This window comes from Solea senegalensis, linkage group LG10 (genome assembly GCF_019176455.1).
Source record: "Solea senegalensis isolate Sse05_10M linkage group LG10, IFAPA_SoseM_1, whole genome shotgun sequence".
Classification (NCBI taxonomy): domain Eukaryota; kingdom Metazoa; phylum Chordata; class Actinopteri; order Pleuronectiformes; family Soleidae; genus Solea; species Solea senegalensis.
The window spans coordinates 14,656,136-14,674,752 of record NC_058030.1 but is presented as its reverse complement, the minus strand read 5'-3'; the positions used below and the strand labels follow the sequence as shown (position 1 = coordinate 14,674,752).

Here is an 18,617-nt window from a genome sequence, read left to right as displayed (position 1 = left end):
CTGATGTTACTTTCACAGAGAAATGTCTTGTTTTGGTTCCTTGTTTTGAGTTTTCAGAGTGAGTCAACCCAGACACACTTAAAGCAAGATGCTGTTAGTCAAGAGTAGGTGATTTATTAATAATGTAAAATGCTAAAAATGCACAGCTCCTAAAGTTAGGTGCAGTAAAGACAGGTGATGAGAAACACTAATTGAATCAGGGGGGAGTTTTCTATGTATACACACTTGACATACACCCAACTACATCAGGAGACAGTGACTCAGTGACCAACAGAGATATTGAGATAATAAAATGTTGTGAGGTCTGTGGGAACTAGACAAGTATTAAACAGACATAGAAAATGTTTATTTTTCACAAAAGGAAAAAAAAAAAAAAACTAATATCAAATTTTCACAAGTAAAACTTTCACACATGTGTTCGGCAAAGTAGATTTCTCACTCATCCAGAGAGTGCTTCTTTCACAACAATAAGAAGATCATTAGGACTGATTACAAAGAATGCACCGTGTGGTAAAGTCCCACAGTGCTCGAGGAGAAGAGCCAAAATAGGTCAGTAAAAAGGAAGTGATCTAGACAGAAAAAAATCGACTGAGAAAGTCTTGAGTAGTTTCCTGGTCTCGCTCATCTTTATGCTTGGCAGATATTTTGAGTGAATATGGAAATTTGGCCAGTCTTTGTGTTAGTGTGCGTCTGCCTCAGGTTTTGGGCTGTCGGAGCAGGCCGCGGATTCGGCGAACCAGGGCCTGGATGAAGGTGTAGCGGGAGCGGACTTGGCTGTACAAGCCCTCCACCTCCAGCAGCTTCCTCTGCAGCGCTTCCCCAAAACCTGCCGCCATGTCACTCTTCAGCTGCACTCACACGAAACAAAGAACGAAGGAATTAGGAGGGAAAAAAAGGTAGATGTAGAAATACTACAGAATGTGAGCGCTACAGGTGCAACATGAACACAGCCATTTCTTACCAGGTCTAAGTCTTGCTGGCTGACCCGGGACAGGCTCAGTCCACGACTTCCACTGAGCTGCAATCCTCCAAATGAGTCTGAAGAAAACAAATAAACATAAATGATATTACCTCAAAAAAAGATGTAAGCAAACACAAACTAAGACCATGTATCAACAGCTACTGGCGCTCTATTGATGTCGTCATGTTGAGTCCTCTTATCCTCCTCCTGTGGTGACTCATTTTTGCCAATGATACATTGTAATAGAAACCACACTAGTGTTAAAATTAGTTTAACTCTGCCCAGTTCCTACATGTGCTCATCAAATACTTTCTCCTCACCATCTGTGAAGCGTGATCTACTCAAGCTGGCCCCAGTTAACAGGGAGTCCTTGGGGTCAGTGGGTGTACAATGCAACAGGTAGTACTCCAGGTGGCGCCACAACACAAACAAACACGTCTCAATGACATCTGAGAACGGTGGGGTCAAGGTATTTACAGCACCAAATTGTAACATTTACATATTTATATTCCAATTTACTTAAGAGAACTGTGGAAGAACCAAAATGTTATTTTTAAATTGGGAGTTCGGGAAACAAATGCACTTTTTTTTCCTGACGCTGTTAAGTCTTGTCACTACAACTGTGCCTTCATGGGGCAAAGGATACAGGAGCACAGAGCCAGCAGCTTGGCTCGGTTGTTGATAAGCTGCACCAGTCGTCTCTTGGCAAGCAGGCTCCTCTGGACTGAAGAGATTTTCTCCACCCCTCCTGGTCCCGACACCAGGCCTTGGCACAACTACAGAGATAATGTGTTAAGTCAACTTAAGTCAATGCATGTTGGAGCCACTAACAATCCTTACATTTCATGTTATCTGCTGTTTTCCATAACACATCTACAGTAGTGTGGCAAGTGTGAAACAAAGAGAACTGATGTTTCAGTGTGTCGTTACCTCTTTCAGCTCCTCAGGAGGCAGCTGATCTAGACTCTGGAGCTTGCTCAGGCTCTGTCTGTGACTCTGGTGGAATCTGAAGAAATCTGCAGCGCTGCTCTTCAGCAGGTACAGGACCAGACCCAGACCGGGTGCTCGGGAGTAAGCCAACGACGGCAGAGTGGATGAAAGATCTTTGGGGGGGAATTAAAGCCATAGTTTACTTGTTATACTATTAAAATAAAAACCTTCTTTCTGGATTTCTGAACTGAAAAATTAGCATACAGTCAGCAAAGGACATTTCTAATGTTAAGTGTATTAACAAATAGGGTTTGCGTATACAGTGCACAGTGACATGAGCTGAATTCCTGTTCCTTTGTCATCAGAAAGGACAGAGCATCACTGACCTGTGCGTCCTCCGTCCCTGCCAGCTGGCTCACTGCCCGACGGGCTGAAGAGGCAGATGCTGAACTGAGCCTGGGTTGAGCTCTGCAGTAGCAGGGCTTGGCAGTACTCCATGATGTTGGCACACACCTGAGGACAGAGGACAGAACCTCTCCAGTCACTGACACTGCAGAACTTAATCTGGACCATGGAAACGGGGCTTCACACATTGATTCAGTTGATGACATGTAAAAAGGAAATCGTGCCTAAATCAATGCCCCCTGGCAACTCAAAGCATTTAACATTGAATATTAAATTATTTTATCAATATAACAATGTATCACCTCCCTCATCTGTATATCTGTTATTACTCCAATAGTAATAAAAGTTTGGCCAACCTGTTGCATGGCCACCTCCATGTCCTCTCGACGCTCTGCTGATTCTCCAGGCGCAGAAATCTCAGCCTGCTTTAGCAGCCTCTCTCGCTCACTTCCCACAAGACAGCCAAGCAGAGACAGACACAGGCGCTACAATCAGATAAAAGGTTTATTATCAACTGTGCAGTTCACAAACAAAATGTAAATGGGGGAAAATGATTCGAATATCAGTCATATTTCAATATCTTCAATACATATAGTAAGACATATAAATTAACAAAGAAATGTAACCTGGAATCGGTTGATATGACCCTGGAACTCCATTAGAGCAGCGCTGTTGACCTCTCCACTAACCTCCAGGGCACCTGAGAGACCAAGCAGCACAAGAACACACTCATTCACAGAGTTGCCGATGTGTGAAAACTGTGGTTTTTGGGGGTTTTCGAGGTGAGGAAATTGAACAACATGAAACACAGCTGTGAAAACACAGTGACGAAAACATATGGTAGGTTTAAACTTTGTGTGCTTGGTTATTGTTGTACCTGGCAGAGCCGTCTTACTGATGATCCCGGTAAGCAAAGACAGCTCCTGCAAAGTTCCCATGCTAAGTTCATGACAGCGTAACAGTGATTGAATGGTGTCTGCGTGGACGATTAACCACTGGAGAACCTGCACATACACACACAAAAATGTTAGCTGTGATGCAAATACAGTTAGTTATACTCATTATATTGTATGATCATTCTGCACATGCTGCAGTAATAAATAATACACTGACATTTATGGCATTTTTAGGGTCAACTTGGGTGACAACAATTTTAACCCTTATGACATGGCTCGAGAGCGATGGGAAAGAAGGTATAAATACTTTGTATTAACACTTAACAGACTTAGAAAGATCAAGTCTCTTAGTACTTAATAGACTTGGATCTTTCTTTGAAATAAACTAATTTTACCTGTGTTGCCCCCTGCTGGTGGTCCATGGTAGTAGAGGTCAGGATCACTTGAAAGAGTCTCAACGTTGGCAAGAGAATCTGTCTATAGCGGTCCATAGGACTGGGGATGAAGCCCGACGCGTCCCTCATCATCCTGTAGACCCCAAGCAAACACACAAACATGAGATAAATTTAAACACAATGTAAGCAATGGTATTAGATTTTCTCACACTTTACTCTAGGGACATTTCTTTTTTATGTCACACTGTCAAAAGGATGAAAAAAACACTCCTTCCTTTTCAAGCTCCATACCTGTGTGCATCGCTGTCAGGTACCATGTCAAACACCTGACACTCCATCAGCTGTGACACTAATCCACAGCGCAGCAGCTCCACAGCTCCCTGGCCTGTCTTAGCCACACGGGTCATTAGAGCCTAAAGAAAAAAAAAACCACATACACACACAGTCAAACTTAAGAACAACACACAGTGTGTGTTTTAAATAGTATCTAAATTGTCCACGTCTCCTCACCATCTTGCTCTCATAGATGTAGAGTGGTTTGAGGAGTGGTGGCTGAGGTGTGAGCAGGGTCTGGAGGGCGACATCATCATGTCTTAGGCTCTCAACCAGCGAGCGCAGGTAGCCACTGTTGCAGACATAAACCAGCCACTGATTCTGACGGTCTATTGACAGGATGCGGTCCAGAACTGCCAGGGCCAGCATCTGACAGACAGAAGAGTCATTAAAACATCAGATTGCATCAAGGTCAGATCCAGGAAGCACAAAACAAGTGATATTTTAGAAAATGCATGGTATGGCCCTTACCCTGCTAATTTCATGGCCATCACAGGCGTCCCTGCACACAACCTCAATGAGGGATGTGCCGTAACTCTCGATGATGGCAAGGTTCTCTCTCTGTAGTTTGGAGAAACCGTCTTCAGGGGCTGTGAGTCGTTCCCACATTGCCTTCCCAGCTGGAGAAGTGAATGAGAACTTTTAGGGAAAGAAAGCTTCAACAGTATTCTAACGTCTATCAAATAAATAACAGCACATGTCCAGTGTTAAACATTATACCTGTCTGCAGCGTATCTGGTTCCTCAGGTTTCTGGGCGATTTGAAGGTAGTACAGCAGTGAGCCATACAGATGAGCACGCAGACGCTGGTAACCGCCTCCTTAAAATGTAAAAAAATTGAAAATTTTATCTCATTGAGATTCAAGAGACTGAGAAAGAAGCACACTGCATGAGACAGTCATAGGGTTTATGAGTAAAAGGGGTTTTGTATGATCACTAACCAGTGGAAAGAATAAAGTCCAGCAGCTTGCGAAGGATCAAATGCAAGGCAGAGTTGGCGATGGAGGCAAAGCCAGAGGATGTTTCTAATCCAACTCCCTGCTGCTGCTCAGACAACACTGACTGGCTGAGGTGAGCTGTCAGAGTGAAGACTGCCCCAGCAACAATGGGCATCAGTTCTCCTGCTGCATCATCAGACAACACCTGGACAAGACAGGATAATCATTGGATTTAAAGTGTTGTTAAATTTTGTTAAGAGGATGAAAAGAGCACTACATGAACACTACAACAACCTTACAGTCAAACTGTGATAAGGGAGGGATTTGCATTAAAACAATAAAATATCCTCTTTAACATAATGGCCACAGTAGTTTCAACACCCAAGTGTTCTCCCTGACCTTGTCATGCAGGTCTAGCAGCAGGTCTCTGATGATGAGCTGTCTGTCATCAGCAGGTATAAGATCGGCAGGGCAGGCAGTCAGCAGCGTCTCCACCAGGCTCCTCCAAGACTGCAGTGCATGCCGCTTCGCACTCAGACTTCGCCGGACGCAGTTTCGTTCAACCACGTGATGTAGGATGGAATTCACCTCCTAGAAAAAAAAAAAAGAAATGAGAATGTGCAAATTCCAAAGTATTTGCAGCATTTACGGACATTTTCAACAACACAGTTGTTCTATGCGATTCATTTTAAACTCACAAAAACAGCTGAAAGTCCCATTTCAAAAGTTAAAATCTACTGCACGATAGCTACTTATGTTGTAAAAGTTCTACATAAAGCAGTTGAAAAAGACTCACCTCCATTAACATGGGCCTCTGTCCGATGGCTGCCATCCCTTGCAGGGCATTCACCTCCGCAACCAGCACTCTATGAAGCAGCTGTGAGGAAATTTACAACATTATATCATATAGGACTCCAAATTAGAGGAAGAACAACAAAATAATAATGTAAATCAACCCAACAGAAAAAGAGTAGATCACATGCTCAACCTGGAAACTCACCTTAACGTTGCACACAGTGTGTCCTTGCTCATTGACGTGCTCACAATTGGAGATCACCTGCTCTATCTGAGCGCGCTCAAAGAAGTCCAGCTGCAGAAGCTCGGGCATTTCCTGACTGAAATTGATGGCGTCGAGGACACTAAGCAACTTCCTGCGCACTGACAAAATGAGCAAGAGTAAAAAACAATCTATCATGATCGTGAAAAAACAAGAGGAATAAATACAGGTTCATACAAAATACTCAAATATCAACAGAGTCTATACTGATTTTATTAAGCTGGTAATATTTTGAAATGTGCCAAACCTTTAGAAACTGTGTCAAAATGCAGAAAACCACTGACTGATCTGGTCTCTTCCTCCATCCCAGACTCCCCATCAGCTGAAAGGAGAAAAAAAAAAATCAAGAGGTTCAAGCAATTTTGGCAGTTATAACTCAAAAGACTTTTTTGATTGATTGATATAATCACTTGTGTATGTTTATATTTTACGCATAAAAAAAGACAAGCTTAAATCATTTTCTAAAACTGAAAGAGTATTATGTTACATCACACTCACCTGTATGCTGAGTGTGTGGCTGGTCATCCAGCAGGAGACTGACAAGGCGCTGCGTATGTGACCGCTGACGGTTTAGTGAGGTCACTCTCAGCTCGATTGCAGCTGTTTTCATGAGCCAAGACATCTGGGAGAGGGCAGCAATCTGGTTACCTGAGGAAACGAGAAAGCAGAAATAAGGTAATGTACAGAAAAAACAAATACCATATATATTTTACCACGTCACATATTTATATTTCACCAGTGACATAAACTCTGTAATATTAAGGGGTAAATTATTGCTCCTCTCTGAATTTTTTTCAACAGGGATTAATTATTGCTCCTCTGCTGTATTTTGTTATTTCCATTTTCCTTCCTCAAGCATTCAATGCCTTAATTCATCACATCCTTAATGATTTTATCACATATTTCAGAGGATCAATATGGACCCAGAACTCACTCGGCAGAATAAAAGGCAGGTGCTGCAGGTGAGAGAAGAGGAAGTCCTGGCTGGTCCTCAAGTAGCGCATGGTGGGTCCAGATGTGTCTGGGCAGGCACACAGCTGGTAGATCACCTACCAGAGGAAGACGATGACAAAAACAAACAAGAATACACTCCGATCAATTTGATAACCAAGATATGAAGTCTAATAGATATTCAACAGGGTTGAGTACAGCAATGCATCTCTCACTCCTGCCCCTCTTTAGTGATATAGAGTACCTGGTAGCAAAGCTCAGCCAGGTGTGGGGCTTGCTTTGTGAGGACAGGTCCTGTTCTCTTTTCAGTGCCTCTCTGCAGCAGACTGAGGATTGCATGCAAGCAGCTCCGTGGACATCCAAGCACACCTGTAGCACAACAACCATCATCTTCGTCAACACAGAGTTTAGCAATAGATGCTTCACCATCCAAAAGTCTCTAAAATCAACAGGTCAGCAGCTGAGGTTGTGGTCTGACCTGGGTCCTGGAGGTTAGTGGAGGAAACAGGCTTCTTGACTTCATAGCCCAAAAGGTACAGAGCCAGATTGGGAGCCTTGAGCTCCAAGGACGTGATGAGCAGGTTTAGAATATGGATCTGGGTTTTATGGCGAATTCTTGCCATCTTCTTTTGTTGGTCTGAGTCTGCAAACAGTTTAGCAATAATGAAGTTTGAGCTTGATGCTTTCAATTACACATCACCATTCACAGTACGAAACCAGAAGGGATTGAATTTATTAAAGAAATGTCTTCCTCTGACCATCTTCATTCTCCGTTCCCTCCTCTGCCTCTTCATTGTCCAGACACTGCACAAAGCCGGCCATCAATTTGTCGCTCACCGTCTAAAAGACAGAGACAACAAATGCTCTGATTTTATTCATAACTATACAGTAAGGAAGGTCATTTGCACACAACACAACATACAAATACCATTTCCTGGCCTTGTTTTGTGAAATAACCTATAGCTCTATATGTATTTTATGATGTTAAATCCTTAAATATGCATATACCTGGTCATGTGTAAAATCTCCCACCAGCCTAAGCTGAATGTTGGGGTAGTTGGCGATGCGACGCAGGATATTGGCACTTTGGAAGGCAGCCTCTGGGTTGGAGACACCATGATAGAGAAACCTGTATAGGGCAAACATGGTTCCACATAGTCATTACACTCATTCTGAGACTATGAGCCATTCTAAAAGTATAATTACATACACACATTAACTTATATTGAAATATGACATTTCTGGCAAGTAGTAAAGATGCAGAGCAGATAGATAGTTACAAACAACTGATTGAAGCTACCTGGCAATAGTAACAATGTGATCGGCCCTTCGGGTTTGAGGACTGACACCCTGAAGCAGCTGCTCCAATGGGGAAACCAGCAGTGAGGCCTGGCTCTCCCTGAGGAGATCCATGAACACCACCTCCTTCTGCAGAGCCAGATCCAGCAGACACAGGCAGTGTAGCACCGCAGACTCCAGCTGTTTCTTACCTGCAGGGGGCAGCAAATGGAATGTGTCATAAAAATAAACACATTCACATACACGCTACTGCTCAGCAGTATTGTACATAAGCTCACCAGGGAAAGGCGCATAAGTGTCGAGCTGGCGTACGCCCTCCTCCAGCAGGCTGAGGCAGAGCGCCAGCATGGGCGAGTCATTAAGCAAATGGAACATGATGCTGTGGCCAGGGGGCTTGTAGGCCGGGACCTGCTCCCCCTGCAGCTCTAACATCTCCTGTACAAAGTCTGATGGCTGGGGCTCATAGTCCCGCAGCAGCTTATGAAACACCTCCAGGGCAGAGTCAGCAACCTCCCACTGAGAGATTGCAAAAGAAAAAAAGGTGATATATCTGTAGTGAAAAGAGAACACATGCATCCGGCAGCTATGTCTAAACAGTAAAGACAAGGAAGGAGCACTGAACCTTCTCAGCTGGGCGACGATAAGCTCTGGTGGGGAAAGGGAGGAACACAGAATCCCGCATAAAGTTCAGGTAGGGCTGAAAGCCTGGCACACGTAGCCCAGCACCCAAATTAATGGGTAAACTGCTCTCAACCAACGTGCTGATCAGATGACAGAAGCCTCGTGCCAGAGGGTACTCCTCGCAGCTCGACTCAATCTCATTCAGCTCCACCTGAAACACAATACGACAAATCAGAATCTGGTTTATTGACAGATATAGCTTACACAATACGAGGAGTTTGTTCTGGTCACTGAATTTAATCTAAACGTTTATGTTCCCTTTTTTTCCTCCACAGAAATAAGTGACTGAAGTCAACTTATGGTCATCTTTACGTAAAACAATTACAATGGTCATCTATGACTAAAACAAAATCTTGTGTTCATTTCAAACAACACAGCACAATATTACACCAACATAACTTACTACTGCCTGTACCCACTTAAATGGATTAAGTGGGTAGATTAATTCCATATTTGCTCACCTCAATACCAGCTGCCTGTCTCTGTCCTGGGGCCCGAACAGTCTGAAGGATCTATAAAAGGAAAGCAAGTTATAAAGCTTTATAACATATCATATAAAAAAAAAATTAACAACATGGACTGCAAAATTAAAAAACATCATTAAAAATACACAATGTTAATAGAATGGAACAAAAATGTGGTTGATAATCACATTGGTTATTTTTCAACATTCTTATTATTTGAGGTGGTACATATTCTAAAGCAAACTTAACGTTTAAATAATTAAAATATCAATCTAATGACAGCATAGGTGCACAGTTGTTGTCATTTTAAAAAGGTTGACCTGTGTGTACTCCAGCGACTGCCAAAGAGAAGCAGCAATCTCGGGTGATTTTCCAAAGGCTGCCAGGCAGTGCAGGAGCTCTGCCTTCAGGACGGGAGGAACGCTGCACTGTAGCAAACCCAACATCACTATGACTGGAGTCCACTGGGGATGTTCACATAATGCCAGTCTGGCATTTTCACTCTAGAAAAACAAAAAACAACACACACAATTTATTAATTAAAATTAATTAATCACTCATCGCAATATGATAATATGACCAAAAATAAAAATCCTTGTGCTGACTCTTGCATCATACCCATGTTATGATGGTGGTGAGTAACTGCAAAAATGAGGTGAGTCCTTCCAGCTCTCTTTGTGTGATGCCCCTCAGGTGGTGGCGGTAATGTGCAGCATCTGGATTTGGAAGGTCTCTTCGCAGGTTCTCATGGTAGAGCATTAAGGAGTGAAAGAAATGTTCCCAAGATACAGGGCTGCCCGAAACGCCCTGAATGTTGTCACCTGCAATACATGCAAAAAGTTAGTTGGCATTTATTTGACTGTGCAGTGAACTGAATCTACAAGTTTTTTTCAGAGGAATTTTCGACATCTATTAATCAACCACCAGGTTTCAGGTTGTCTTGAGATAATGTATGTTGTGATTTGGCACTATACAACTAAAATGAACTGAATTGAACGTTAACTGATCGTTTATATAGATAATAACAGATATAACCAAACTTTTGGTTCTTGTCAAAAGGCGAAACAGCAAATCAGATTTACAGTAGTTTTCAAAAAGCAGTGTTAATATCAATATTTATATCCATTCTTGAAAGTATTTAATGTTATTATAAAAAATGCTCTTACCGTGTGTGGCCCCATTAGTTTTCAGTAAGCTGAAGCAGTAGTGGGCACACTGGGGACCATTGGCCAGGCCTTTCAGCATATGCAAATACGAGATGTAGAGTGTGGAGGGCAGAAGGTCACCCATCTGGCGCACAAACTTGGACAGAACCACCTTTACAAAATGAAATAGTCAAAAAAAAATCTAGATTATTATCCCTTAAAAATCTCAAAATAAATGCAAAACAATTACATTTTAAATGGCCCCGAAAATATGGCCCTTACCTGTTTATGTGGAGGCCTTTGCAAAGCCATTCCTAGGTATGATCCCTGTAAGGAAGTGTGTTGGAGAGACTCTGTGGGGCACCAGAACTCCAGACCCAGCTCCAGCCCAAAAAAGTCTTTATTGTAAAACTCCCCTATCTGAAAACACAAAATAATGAATTTCAATAATTATTTTCTATTCCTGCTAACAATGAAACCCTTGAAATGTAAAAATTATATTAGTTGAAGTGTATGTGAGTGACCGAAAAAATACTGACTAGGTTCATGAGGTGGTCCAAGTCCTTGCGCAAGGATGATGGAAGCTCACTGTCCATTTGTAGAGACATGTGCACCAGTCGTGCATCCTCATCAGCACGGTTACGAAGCTGCTTCACCTGTTGACAAAGTCCAAAATCAAATAATTCAATAAGGGTGTAAAATTAAATGTTTGTTTTTTTTATTTCAGTTTTTCCTGTTTAGGGGTCTATGTGCAGGTATGTGGTGACCTAAACAGGGAAAAACTGAAATAAAAAAAAAATATATATATATATATATATTTTACTGTGGAACACCTGCTTTATAAAACCTATTAACTTATCAGAGGAATGTCTGATTCTAAAATGTCGAAACAAAAGCATAATATCAACAATAATAACAATAATTATTATTGTTATTATTACTACTATTATTATCATAGTTATTGTTATTATTATCATGATTATTATGTTTTACTTCAAGAGAGACAGTGGTGCATCTGGCATCTTTTACCTTCATTGGCATGAGTGCCAGGAAGTCTGTGATGAGCGAATGAAGACGGCGAATGTAAAACTCCTCCTGGGAAAAACTCTCACATCCTAGCATGCCCTCTTTCATAAAGAGGAAGACATCTCCCAGTAGAGCCTGGTCAGCTAGCGCCTCATCTGCCTCGGTGAACTCAACCAGGGCTGAACACAAAAACGCACAACATTTAAATGGCTACAGTCTTTGAGAAAGTGAGATAATTTTAAATATGGGTCCCAAAGAAAAAGAGGCTCTACCAGATCCCTGTGGCAGCTGGGAAAGGACCCTCAGGGACAGAGCCCAAGCCAGTCGACACACAGCCTGCAGGCCTGGAAGTTTCCATGGCTGGCCATCCATTAGACGATTGTGCACTGCAGCAACGTACTGCTTGTCTGTCAGCAAAGGTAGTGCATGGAGAAGATCTAAAAAAGCACAGTGACAAAAACTTTAGTAGCTGTAAAAGCAAAACACTGGAATTAACAAAAACATGTTTAACTGCAAGTGGTCAACATGTAAGTGGTTATAACTACTCACCTTAACAATAAAATTGCAGGCAACTTTAAAGACATTTCACCTCTCATCGAAGAGGCTTCTTCAGTTCAGAAGAAGCCTCTTTGATCAGAGGTGAAATGTTTTCAAGGTGCCTACAGCTAACTACTGAAGATGACTACCACTTGGGTGACCGAGAACCTACACAAAACATGTAGACATTGTACATTTTTACTGCACTGATACCTTCTCGATCTTCAGTCCCCTGCTCTACAAAGCTGACGTCTAAGCAGTAGAGCAATGACATGACCAGAGCCAGATTCACACCACCCAAAGAGCCATCAGCTTGAGCTGTCACCGTCTCCAGGTGGCCAATGAGAGCCAGAGTGTCATCTTTAGTCAAGGGTGATTGGCAGGTCCATGAAAACAGGCTATCAGCCAACACCTGTCTGCATTCGTTGATGAGGTCAGAGACCTAGTAACAAAACATTGGGAATTTTTAGAGATCCATAATCCTCTCTATATATTATTCCACTTCATATCGCTATGCTTATAAGAGGGCTGCTCAATTAACTAACTAATCCAGTAGGGTTAAAAATTTGATATAAAATTATGAAAATCTATGTTTCAAATAAAGACAAAAGATTTGCTCCTACCTCCTTCCTGTGCTTTTCATTACCCAGGCCACGCTCCTTCTGCAGCCGTTCAAATTCTCGTGTAACGTTGATCTCGGACACCAAGGTTAGGATGCGTTTGGTCAGACCTTGGGTCATCAGTTCATCTGTAAAACGTGTAGTCAGGGCCACCAACTCCTCACTGAGATAGAAAGTAAGGACAATGGTCAGCAATTAAATGAGTTAATGAATATAAACAACCAAATAAACTATTAACATCACCAGCCATTTCTTGATTTCACTACTTAAAATGACAGTATTACCTCAGATCCAGGGTGAAAGTCTTGCCATGACGTGACTGGATGAGTGTCTGTAGAGAGCGTGCCACACAAAGCTTTCCATCCCAGTAGAGCAACACAGCTACCAGTCCTCGAGTCAGACCAGGAAAATAAGGCTGCTGCTGCTCACCTGAAGAAAAACAAGAGTATTCACTGAATCAGTTGTGTGAAATGGTAATGCTTTTAAAAAGGCATTAATGCAAAACCAATGAGTGCATTAACACTGCACACCATAATACACAGAGAGCAAATTCCTTTTTAAATGTATTAAAATTATATCCGCTTCACCTGCCAAAAGTAGCTCCAGAGCTGCCAACTCTCCAATATCAAAGAGGTCACTGAGGATGAAAGCTTCTGACAGAAGTTGCTCTGGAAGAAGCCGAGACCCCTGTTGACCTTGAATGGCGATGCCTTCAGTGCTGGCTTTACGCACCTTTTCTCTCTGCTCAGCACTCTTTGGCTAAAAGTGATGGGATGAAAGAAGTTGTTGATAGTCAAGAGACAGGTTACAGAAACCTTTAACCAACTCAAACCACAGAAAGGCTAATAATGTTCCACTGGAAGATTATTAGCATAATAAATGGATGGAAATGTACTGTACATGTATGAACAATTACAAAAAAAAGACAAAGGAAAGAAAAAATTCTAATGCTGCACTGATTACATGGACTCTCACCGGGTTCTTGAAGAGTGACAAAAAGTGTGGTTTGTGTTTCTTGAGCTGCAGGTCCAGGAGGTGGACGCTGTCTGGCTGTTTCTTCAACACAGCTCCATCCACTGTCTCCCACAGTTCTTTCAGTGGACCCCACAGACTGGCTCCTGGATGAGAAAATTGGCTTTCAATAGTCTCATCAAATTCACACAACTAACTTTAACAAATCCTTGTCCAACTTTGACATGCCTTTGTTATATTTGCATCTATTGCTTTGAGCACTTGGTTCATTCCATTTGGGATAAATTCAAAAGGGTCATATTCTATTCTGATAATATACCAAAAAAGAAAAATGTCTTTGACAGGATGGATGTTGGGAAATTATGTTTTCCATTATGTTTACGCTGACAGTGTGAACATACAGCAGAATCCAACATTACAATTGTTACTGAACGTTTAGATTTCTTGTTCAAACACTTGTTTCATGAGTTTTTACAATCGCCTCCAAAAATGTCTGAATGAAGAGAAATGATTTTGGCCTGTGCTAATAAATGTGAACAACTAACTTACATCAATATTCAATCAAATGTAAGGTAACTTTTGCTAAAAGCAATGTCAACTCAGTTACTTGGTCCCTCCAAGTCACTAAGTTTCAGTTTTGTTTCATGCAACCTGGTCTGCGCACCATCACAGAGACACATAATTTCAGGCGTTCAGCTTCAGTTTTACTGTAAATCTGAGTACGAACGTGTTTGTCAACCTGCTAATTACTGAATCAACGTTAGCTAAACCGTATATTGCCATGCAGGCTGGGGTTAGCTTAGCAGTCGTAGCCTGAACTTGACAGATCAATCAACGTATGTTCGAAACACACGGATGTGGCACTCAACATTTACATGCCCATCTATGAGATACAAAGTCACATCCAGTACAAGAACTGGACACAGAAAAGACACCCAATGAAAGAAATGTGGTTCATACCCGAATTTACCGCCATCTGTGCCGCCATGATACACTCGGTAAACGGGGAAGGAGGAGCTCCTGCGGATGTGCCAGTGTGGAATATAACATTTCTTAATGTTTATACACACTGTCATTTTTGGAAGGAACACCTATTCTAAATCACCATCCTTACTGGTTAATTATGATAGTCAAATAATTTAAACATTGACATAATTCTGCAAATATCTTCAGGCGAGGTCCTCGAGCCGTTGAAGCCGTTTGTCTGTTGTCATGATGGGAGTTGTAGTTTATTAATGACGACAGTGCAGGGGGTGTTAGCAATTTAAAATGAATGTACGTTATTTCTATTTTATAAAGTAAGGTGTCTTTGAAATATGATTTATAATGGAATTATGTGACCCGTATTTCAATAAAACACCTTTATGGACCACAGACGGAACTGACATTGGTTCCGTCTTGTGTTGGTCCGTACTGTTTTGACGTTACACGCCGATATGCGTTGTGACCAGTATGTGTGACCGCTGCGATGTAAAAATTGTCTAACGTGTATGTTGTACGTCGGAGCGCGTGTTTTTTGCTGCATACAAATAGAGTGTTTGAAAACATTCTAATTAAAATAATGGCACGGGTTGTGAAAGTGTTTAGGACTCTGCGGAATCACTGGAAGAAGTCCACATTTGCGGCGTGTGTTCTGTCTTACGGAAGCTACTGGCTTTATGGTAAACACTGGTGGGTATCTTAATTTTTGTATAAATCTACATTCATGGCATTTAAACGGACTGGATAAATGACTGGCTGCTCATGTGTCTCACATTTGGCGTATTTTATCTTATTAGTGACAGTGTTCTGCGCACAGAGGCTTGTATATTGGCCAGGGTAGGATATCACTTAATTTCAATCATAAGCGATCAGTCAAATAAGCAAAGCTTCAAGTGTCCACTCATTTTTATTATCTCTGTTCTAGGAATTTGGCCGTCAACAGATAGCTCCTCAAGAACGGCTGAGAAAAGCAACAGTAATCTTGAACCCTGCTGCTTGTAATGGGTAAGAAAACACAAATATAATATCAATAGTTATGATGAGATTTCAGATGACATTTTTTCCTTTCATTTATTTTTCTTGTCCCCAGGAAAGCCAACAACTTGTTTGAAAAGAATGCTGCTCCTATTTTACATCTAGCTGGCGTGGAGATTACGGTCGTAAAGGTATTCCTTGATTTGTTTCCTCCATTCTCGCGCATTATCAGAGTTTTAAGTAACTCATGATGATGTTATAAACATGTACTGTTTCCTCATCTACAGACAGACTATGAAGGCCAGGCAAAAAAGTTGATGGAGTTTATGGAACAGACAGACATGCTGATTGTAGCTGGAGGAGATGGCACCTTACAGGAAGCGATCACAGGATTACTTCGACGGCCAGATCAAGTTGGTGTAGTACAGTATTCATATGAGTCTGTTGTGATTACCAGCTAAATTAAACAAGAAGAGATAATAATATTCTTTCCTTTTGTTTCCTGAAACTAGGACACTTTCAGTAACACACCAATTGGATTCATTCCGCTGGGCTCACACAATTCCCTGAGTCCCAGTCTCCACTTCCTCACTGACAACAAAGTCAAGTATGTAATCAAATCAGAATCATGCATAAGGATTTACAAACACACCACAATGATGATCGACGTATTGCTATTATTGTGTATTTTTATACCTTTAAATATTTTTCAGAGACATTACATCTGCAACTCTGTCTATTCTGAAGGGAGAAACTGTACCTCTTGATGTACTACAAATTAAAGTAAGGAGCAAGTTACGTTTACACTGCAAAGCCTCTAAGATATGGACATACAATAGTGTGTATGTGTTGAATTTTGTCAGTATTTGTTTTCATAAGTTAAACCAGTTTTGAATCAATGCCACTTTTCGTATCTTATATTTGTATAAGCATTATTTAGTCTTCAATATATGTTGTTTTTGCATTGCAGTTAAAGATGTATGAGTGGCTGAACAGGAATTGTGTGTTTTTAGGGGGAGAAAGACCAGCCAGTCTTTGCTTTGATGGGACTTCGTTGGGGAGCTTTTAGAGATGTGGCTGCAACAGTCAGCAAGTAAGATTTCATTTCATCAGACATAAACCTTGGTAAATGATGTTTATAGAATTATGTGAGACTGTGTAAATACTGCCAAAATAATTGTGAAATTTCCCTTCAGATATTGGTACCTTGGGCCACTGAAGACAAATGCAGCACATTGGTTTAGTACTCTAAAGGTAAAGCAATAAGTCAAGTGATCAAACATGTGACACTGGACAAGTCATGCTACTCTAAACAGATTTTGCTCAGGTTTCCATGGAGTCTTAAAGTGACACCTGATTTCGAGATGCTAATTCATCAGTTCCCCAGTTTGACAATAACATGTTATTTTTTGTAGAGCTACTGTTTTTATTTAGACATTGTCATAAAATTTCCCTTAGGAGTGGCCTGTGGTCCGGGAAGTCACTGTGTCCTTTTTGGCTCCCAATCTTCGGCCTCCTGACCTCCCCCTGCAGAAGCCCCCCAGGCCAAATGTGCTTAACCGCATCTTTCGTAGACTGCGTAACTACTGGGACCCACCTGCTGAAGGTGAGTTTGTGAGATAGTGATGATAATTGGATTGTCGCAAGGCAAATTCCAACATTTTTTTGCTTTTGTGCGTTTGCTCAGAGCCTCCAAAAGTGGAGGAGCCAGAGAATTGGGAGGAGAAGCAGCTGTCGACGTTAGAGCTGTTTATCCAAACGCACAACAAAAACCCTGTGGAGAGGGTCAGTCTTAAAATAATTGTATTTCTTTGACCGATTATTCTTTACTATTTTTGATTCCATCTATCTACATTTGCAGCGCATTGATGACTCCATGATGGTCTGTGCAGAGCCTGGAGACTTGACTGTGGGCGAGTTCATCACTGCCGGGTCAGTAGTTGTAAATTCCCTGCAGTTTGCTGGAATCAGAGTCACATGATATGGATGTTTTGCTTAATGTAAATTTAATTTAAAAAGTACATTCTTCACTACAGGAGTAAAAAAGTAGAAGACCCTACTGTATTCAGTACAAACTCCACAAAAGTGGAAGCCAGTGCTTGCCAGCTACAGCTGCCAGAGGTAAGAAACCCCTATAAACACATTTATCTGTTTCACTGATTTTTATTTTATAAGTCTGACTGCTTGTGTTTGTGTTGACATTCAACTTACACTCACTCTGAAGGGTGTCAGTGGCTTCTACAACATCGACAATGAGGAGTATGAGGCCATGCCTGTGGAGATAAGGCTGTTGCCACGGAAACTTCGCTTCTTCATCAGTGGAGAGCGCAGAGAGCAGCTCTCACAGATGCAGTGATGAGAAAACCAAACTGGAAAGACGGCAATATGGCAGGACAAAGATGGATATACATATACAGTATATAGAGAAACCAAGCAAAAGCCATGAAACTGACTTAATTTTGAAAACGGATTACTGCTTTGCTGTGAGATCATGGCAGTGGGAATATTCACTTCGTCTTAAGTTATTTTTAACAGTTATGAAGAGGACTACATTACGGACCAAGGTTTTCTCTACACTTGTAATCTATATATCAATGTCTGTCAAAAGGACTGTACTCGAACTTTGTTTATTAAAAAAAATTACAATGTCCAAAATCAAAAGTGTTATGTGAGTTTAACATTATATTATGCATACATTTAGAAGGTGAGAATAAGAAGACAGAAATGAGGCTGAACCCACACCTGCTGAAACCTAACCACCACAAAGAATTTGAGCATGAAATGCTAATACACACCCACAGAGAAATAACACAAAGGCTCCATTTATTATTTATACATATTTATATGTAAATCCAGCTCCTTGAGCCAAATTAAATCCCTCAAACTGATTATATGAAGTACCTGCATGTCTGGGTCCTGATGCACCCTAACCCAAACCCCTGTATTGACAACATATTCAACTGAGTCATTTATTTTAGCAGTAGTTCCCTCTATGGCTTAGCAAGAGCTGTGTGAAAGTCTCGACACAAGTGTAAGTGACCAAAGTGTTTCC

At 41.4% G+C, this 18,617-nt stretch overlaps 2 protein-coding genes across 2 annotated transcripts; one reads left to right on the top strand and one right to left on the bottom strand.

The window, feature by feature from the left end:
• Positions 1–98: 98 nt before the first annotated feature.
• nup205 (nucleoporin 205) lies at positions 99–14,620 on the bottom strand. Its single transcript, XM_044036804.1, has 42 exons — positions 14,570–14,620; positions 13,613–13,755; positions 13,225–13,396; positions 12,922–13,066; positions 12,641–12,800; positions 12,231–12,459; positions 11,753–11,917; positions 11,484–11,659; positions 10,994–11,110; positions 10,737–10,874; positions 10,476–10,626; positions 9,928–10,130; positions 9,630–9,812; positions 9,307–9,357; positions 8,787–8,996; positions 8,443–8,680; positions 8,166–8,355; positions 7,874–7,994; positions 7,624–7,705; positions 7,344–7,508; positions 7,110–7,234; positions 6,849–6,963; positions 6,413–6,562; positions 6,162–6,236; positions 5,858–6,015; positions 5,654–5,734; positions 5,257–5,448; positions 4,861–5,062; positions 4,641–4,739; positions 4,392–4,540; positions 4,098–4,289; positions 3,879–4,000; positions 3,588–3,720; positions 3,174–3,300; positions 2,923–2,996; positions 2,653–2,781; positions 2,278–2,404; positions 1,892–2,064; positions 1,608–1,737; positions 1,282–1,410; positions 962–1,038; positions 99–848 (listed from the first exon to the last, which is right to left on the bottom strand). The coding sequence occupies exons 1-42, from the start codon at positions 14,595–14,597 to the stop codon at positions 696–698; spliced, it is 5,979 nt and encodes a 1,992-aa protein (XP_043892739.1). The 5' UTR covers positions 14,598–14,620; the 3' UTR covers positions 99–695.
• Positions 14,621–15,030: 410 nt separating this feature from the next.
• Positions 15,031–18,226, top strand: agk (acylglycerol kinase). Its single transcript, XM_044036821.1, has 14 exons — positions 15,031–15,280; positions 15,388–15,427; positions 15,516–15,595; positions 15,681–15,756; positions 15,853–15,978; positions 16,078–16,172; positions 16,279–16,348; positions 16,579–16,658; positions 16,762–16,819; positions 17,024–17,171; positions 17,253–17,350; positions 17,427–17,497; positions 17,602–17,686; positions 17,790–18,226. The coding sequence occupies exons 1-14, from the start codon at positions 15,171–15,173 to the stop codon at positions 17,919–17,921; spliced, it is 1,269 nt and encodes a 422-aa protein (XP_043892756.1). The 5' UTR covers positions 15,031–15,170; the 3' UTR covers positions 17,922–18,226.
• The last annotated feature ends 391 nt before the right edge of the window (positions 18,227–18,617 follow it).

Coding starts and splice junctions, on each gene's coding strand:
- nup205 (XM_044036804.1), bottom strand. CDS start 14,597: ATGGCGGCACAGATGGCGGTAAATTCGG. Junction 7,995..8,165: donor CACATTGTTACTATTGCCAG/GTAGCTTCAATC, acceptor TGCCCTATACAG/GTTTCTCTATCATGGTGTCT. Junction 2,782..2,922: donor GTCATATCAACCGATTCCAG/GTTACATTTCTT, acceptor ATCTGATTGTAG/CGCCTGTGTCTGTCTCTGCT.
- agk (XM_044036821.1), top strand. CDS start 15,171: ATGGCACGGGTTGTGAAAGTGTTTAGGACTCTGCGGAATCACTGGAAG. Junction 15,979..16,077: donor TACTTCGACGGCCAGATCAA/GTTGGTGTAGTA, acceptor TCCTGAAACTAG/GACACTTTCAGTAACACACC. Junction 17,687..17,789: donor GCCAGCTACAGCTGCCAGAG/GTAAGAAACCCC, acceptor CTCACTCTGAAG/GGTGTCAGTGGCTTCTACAA.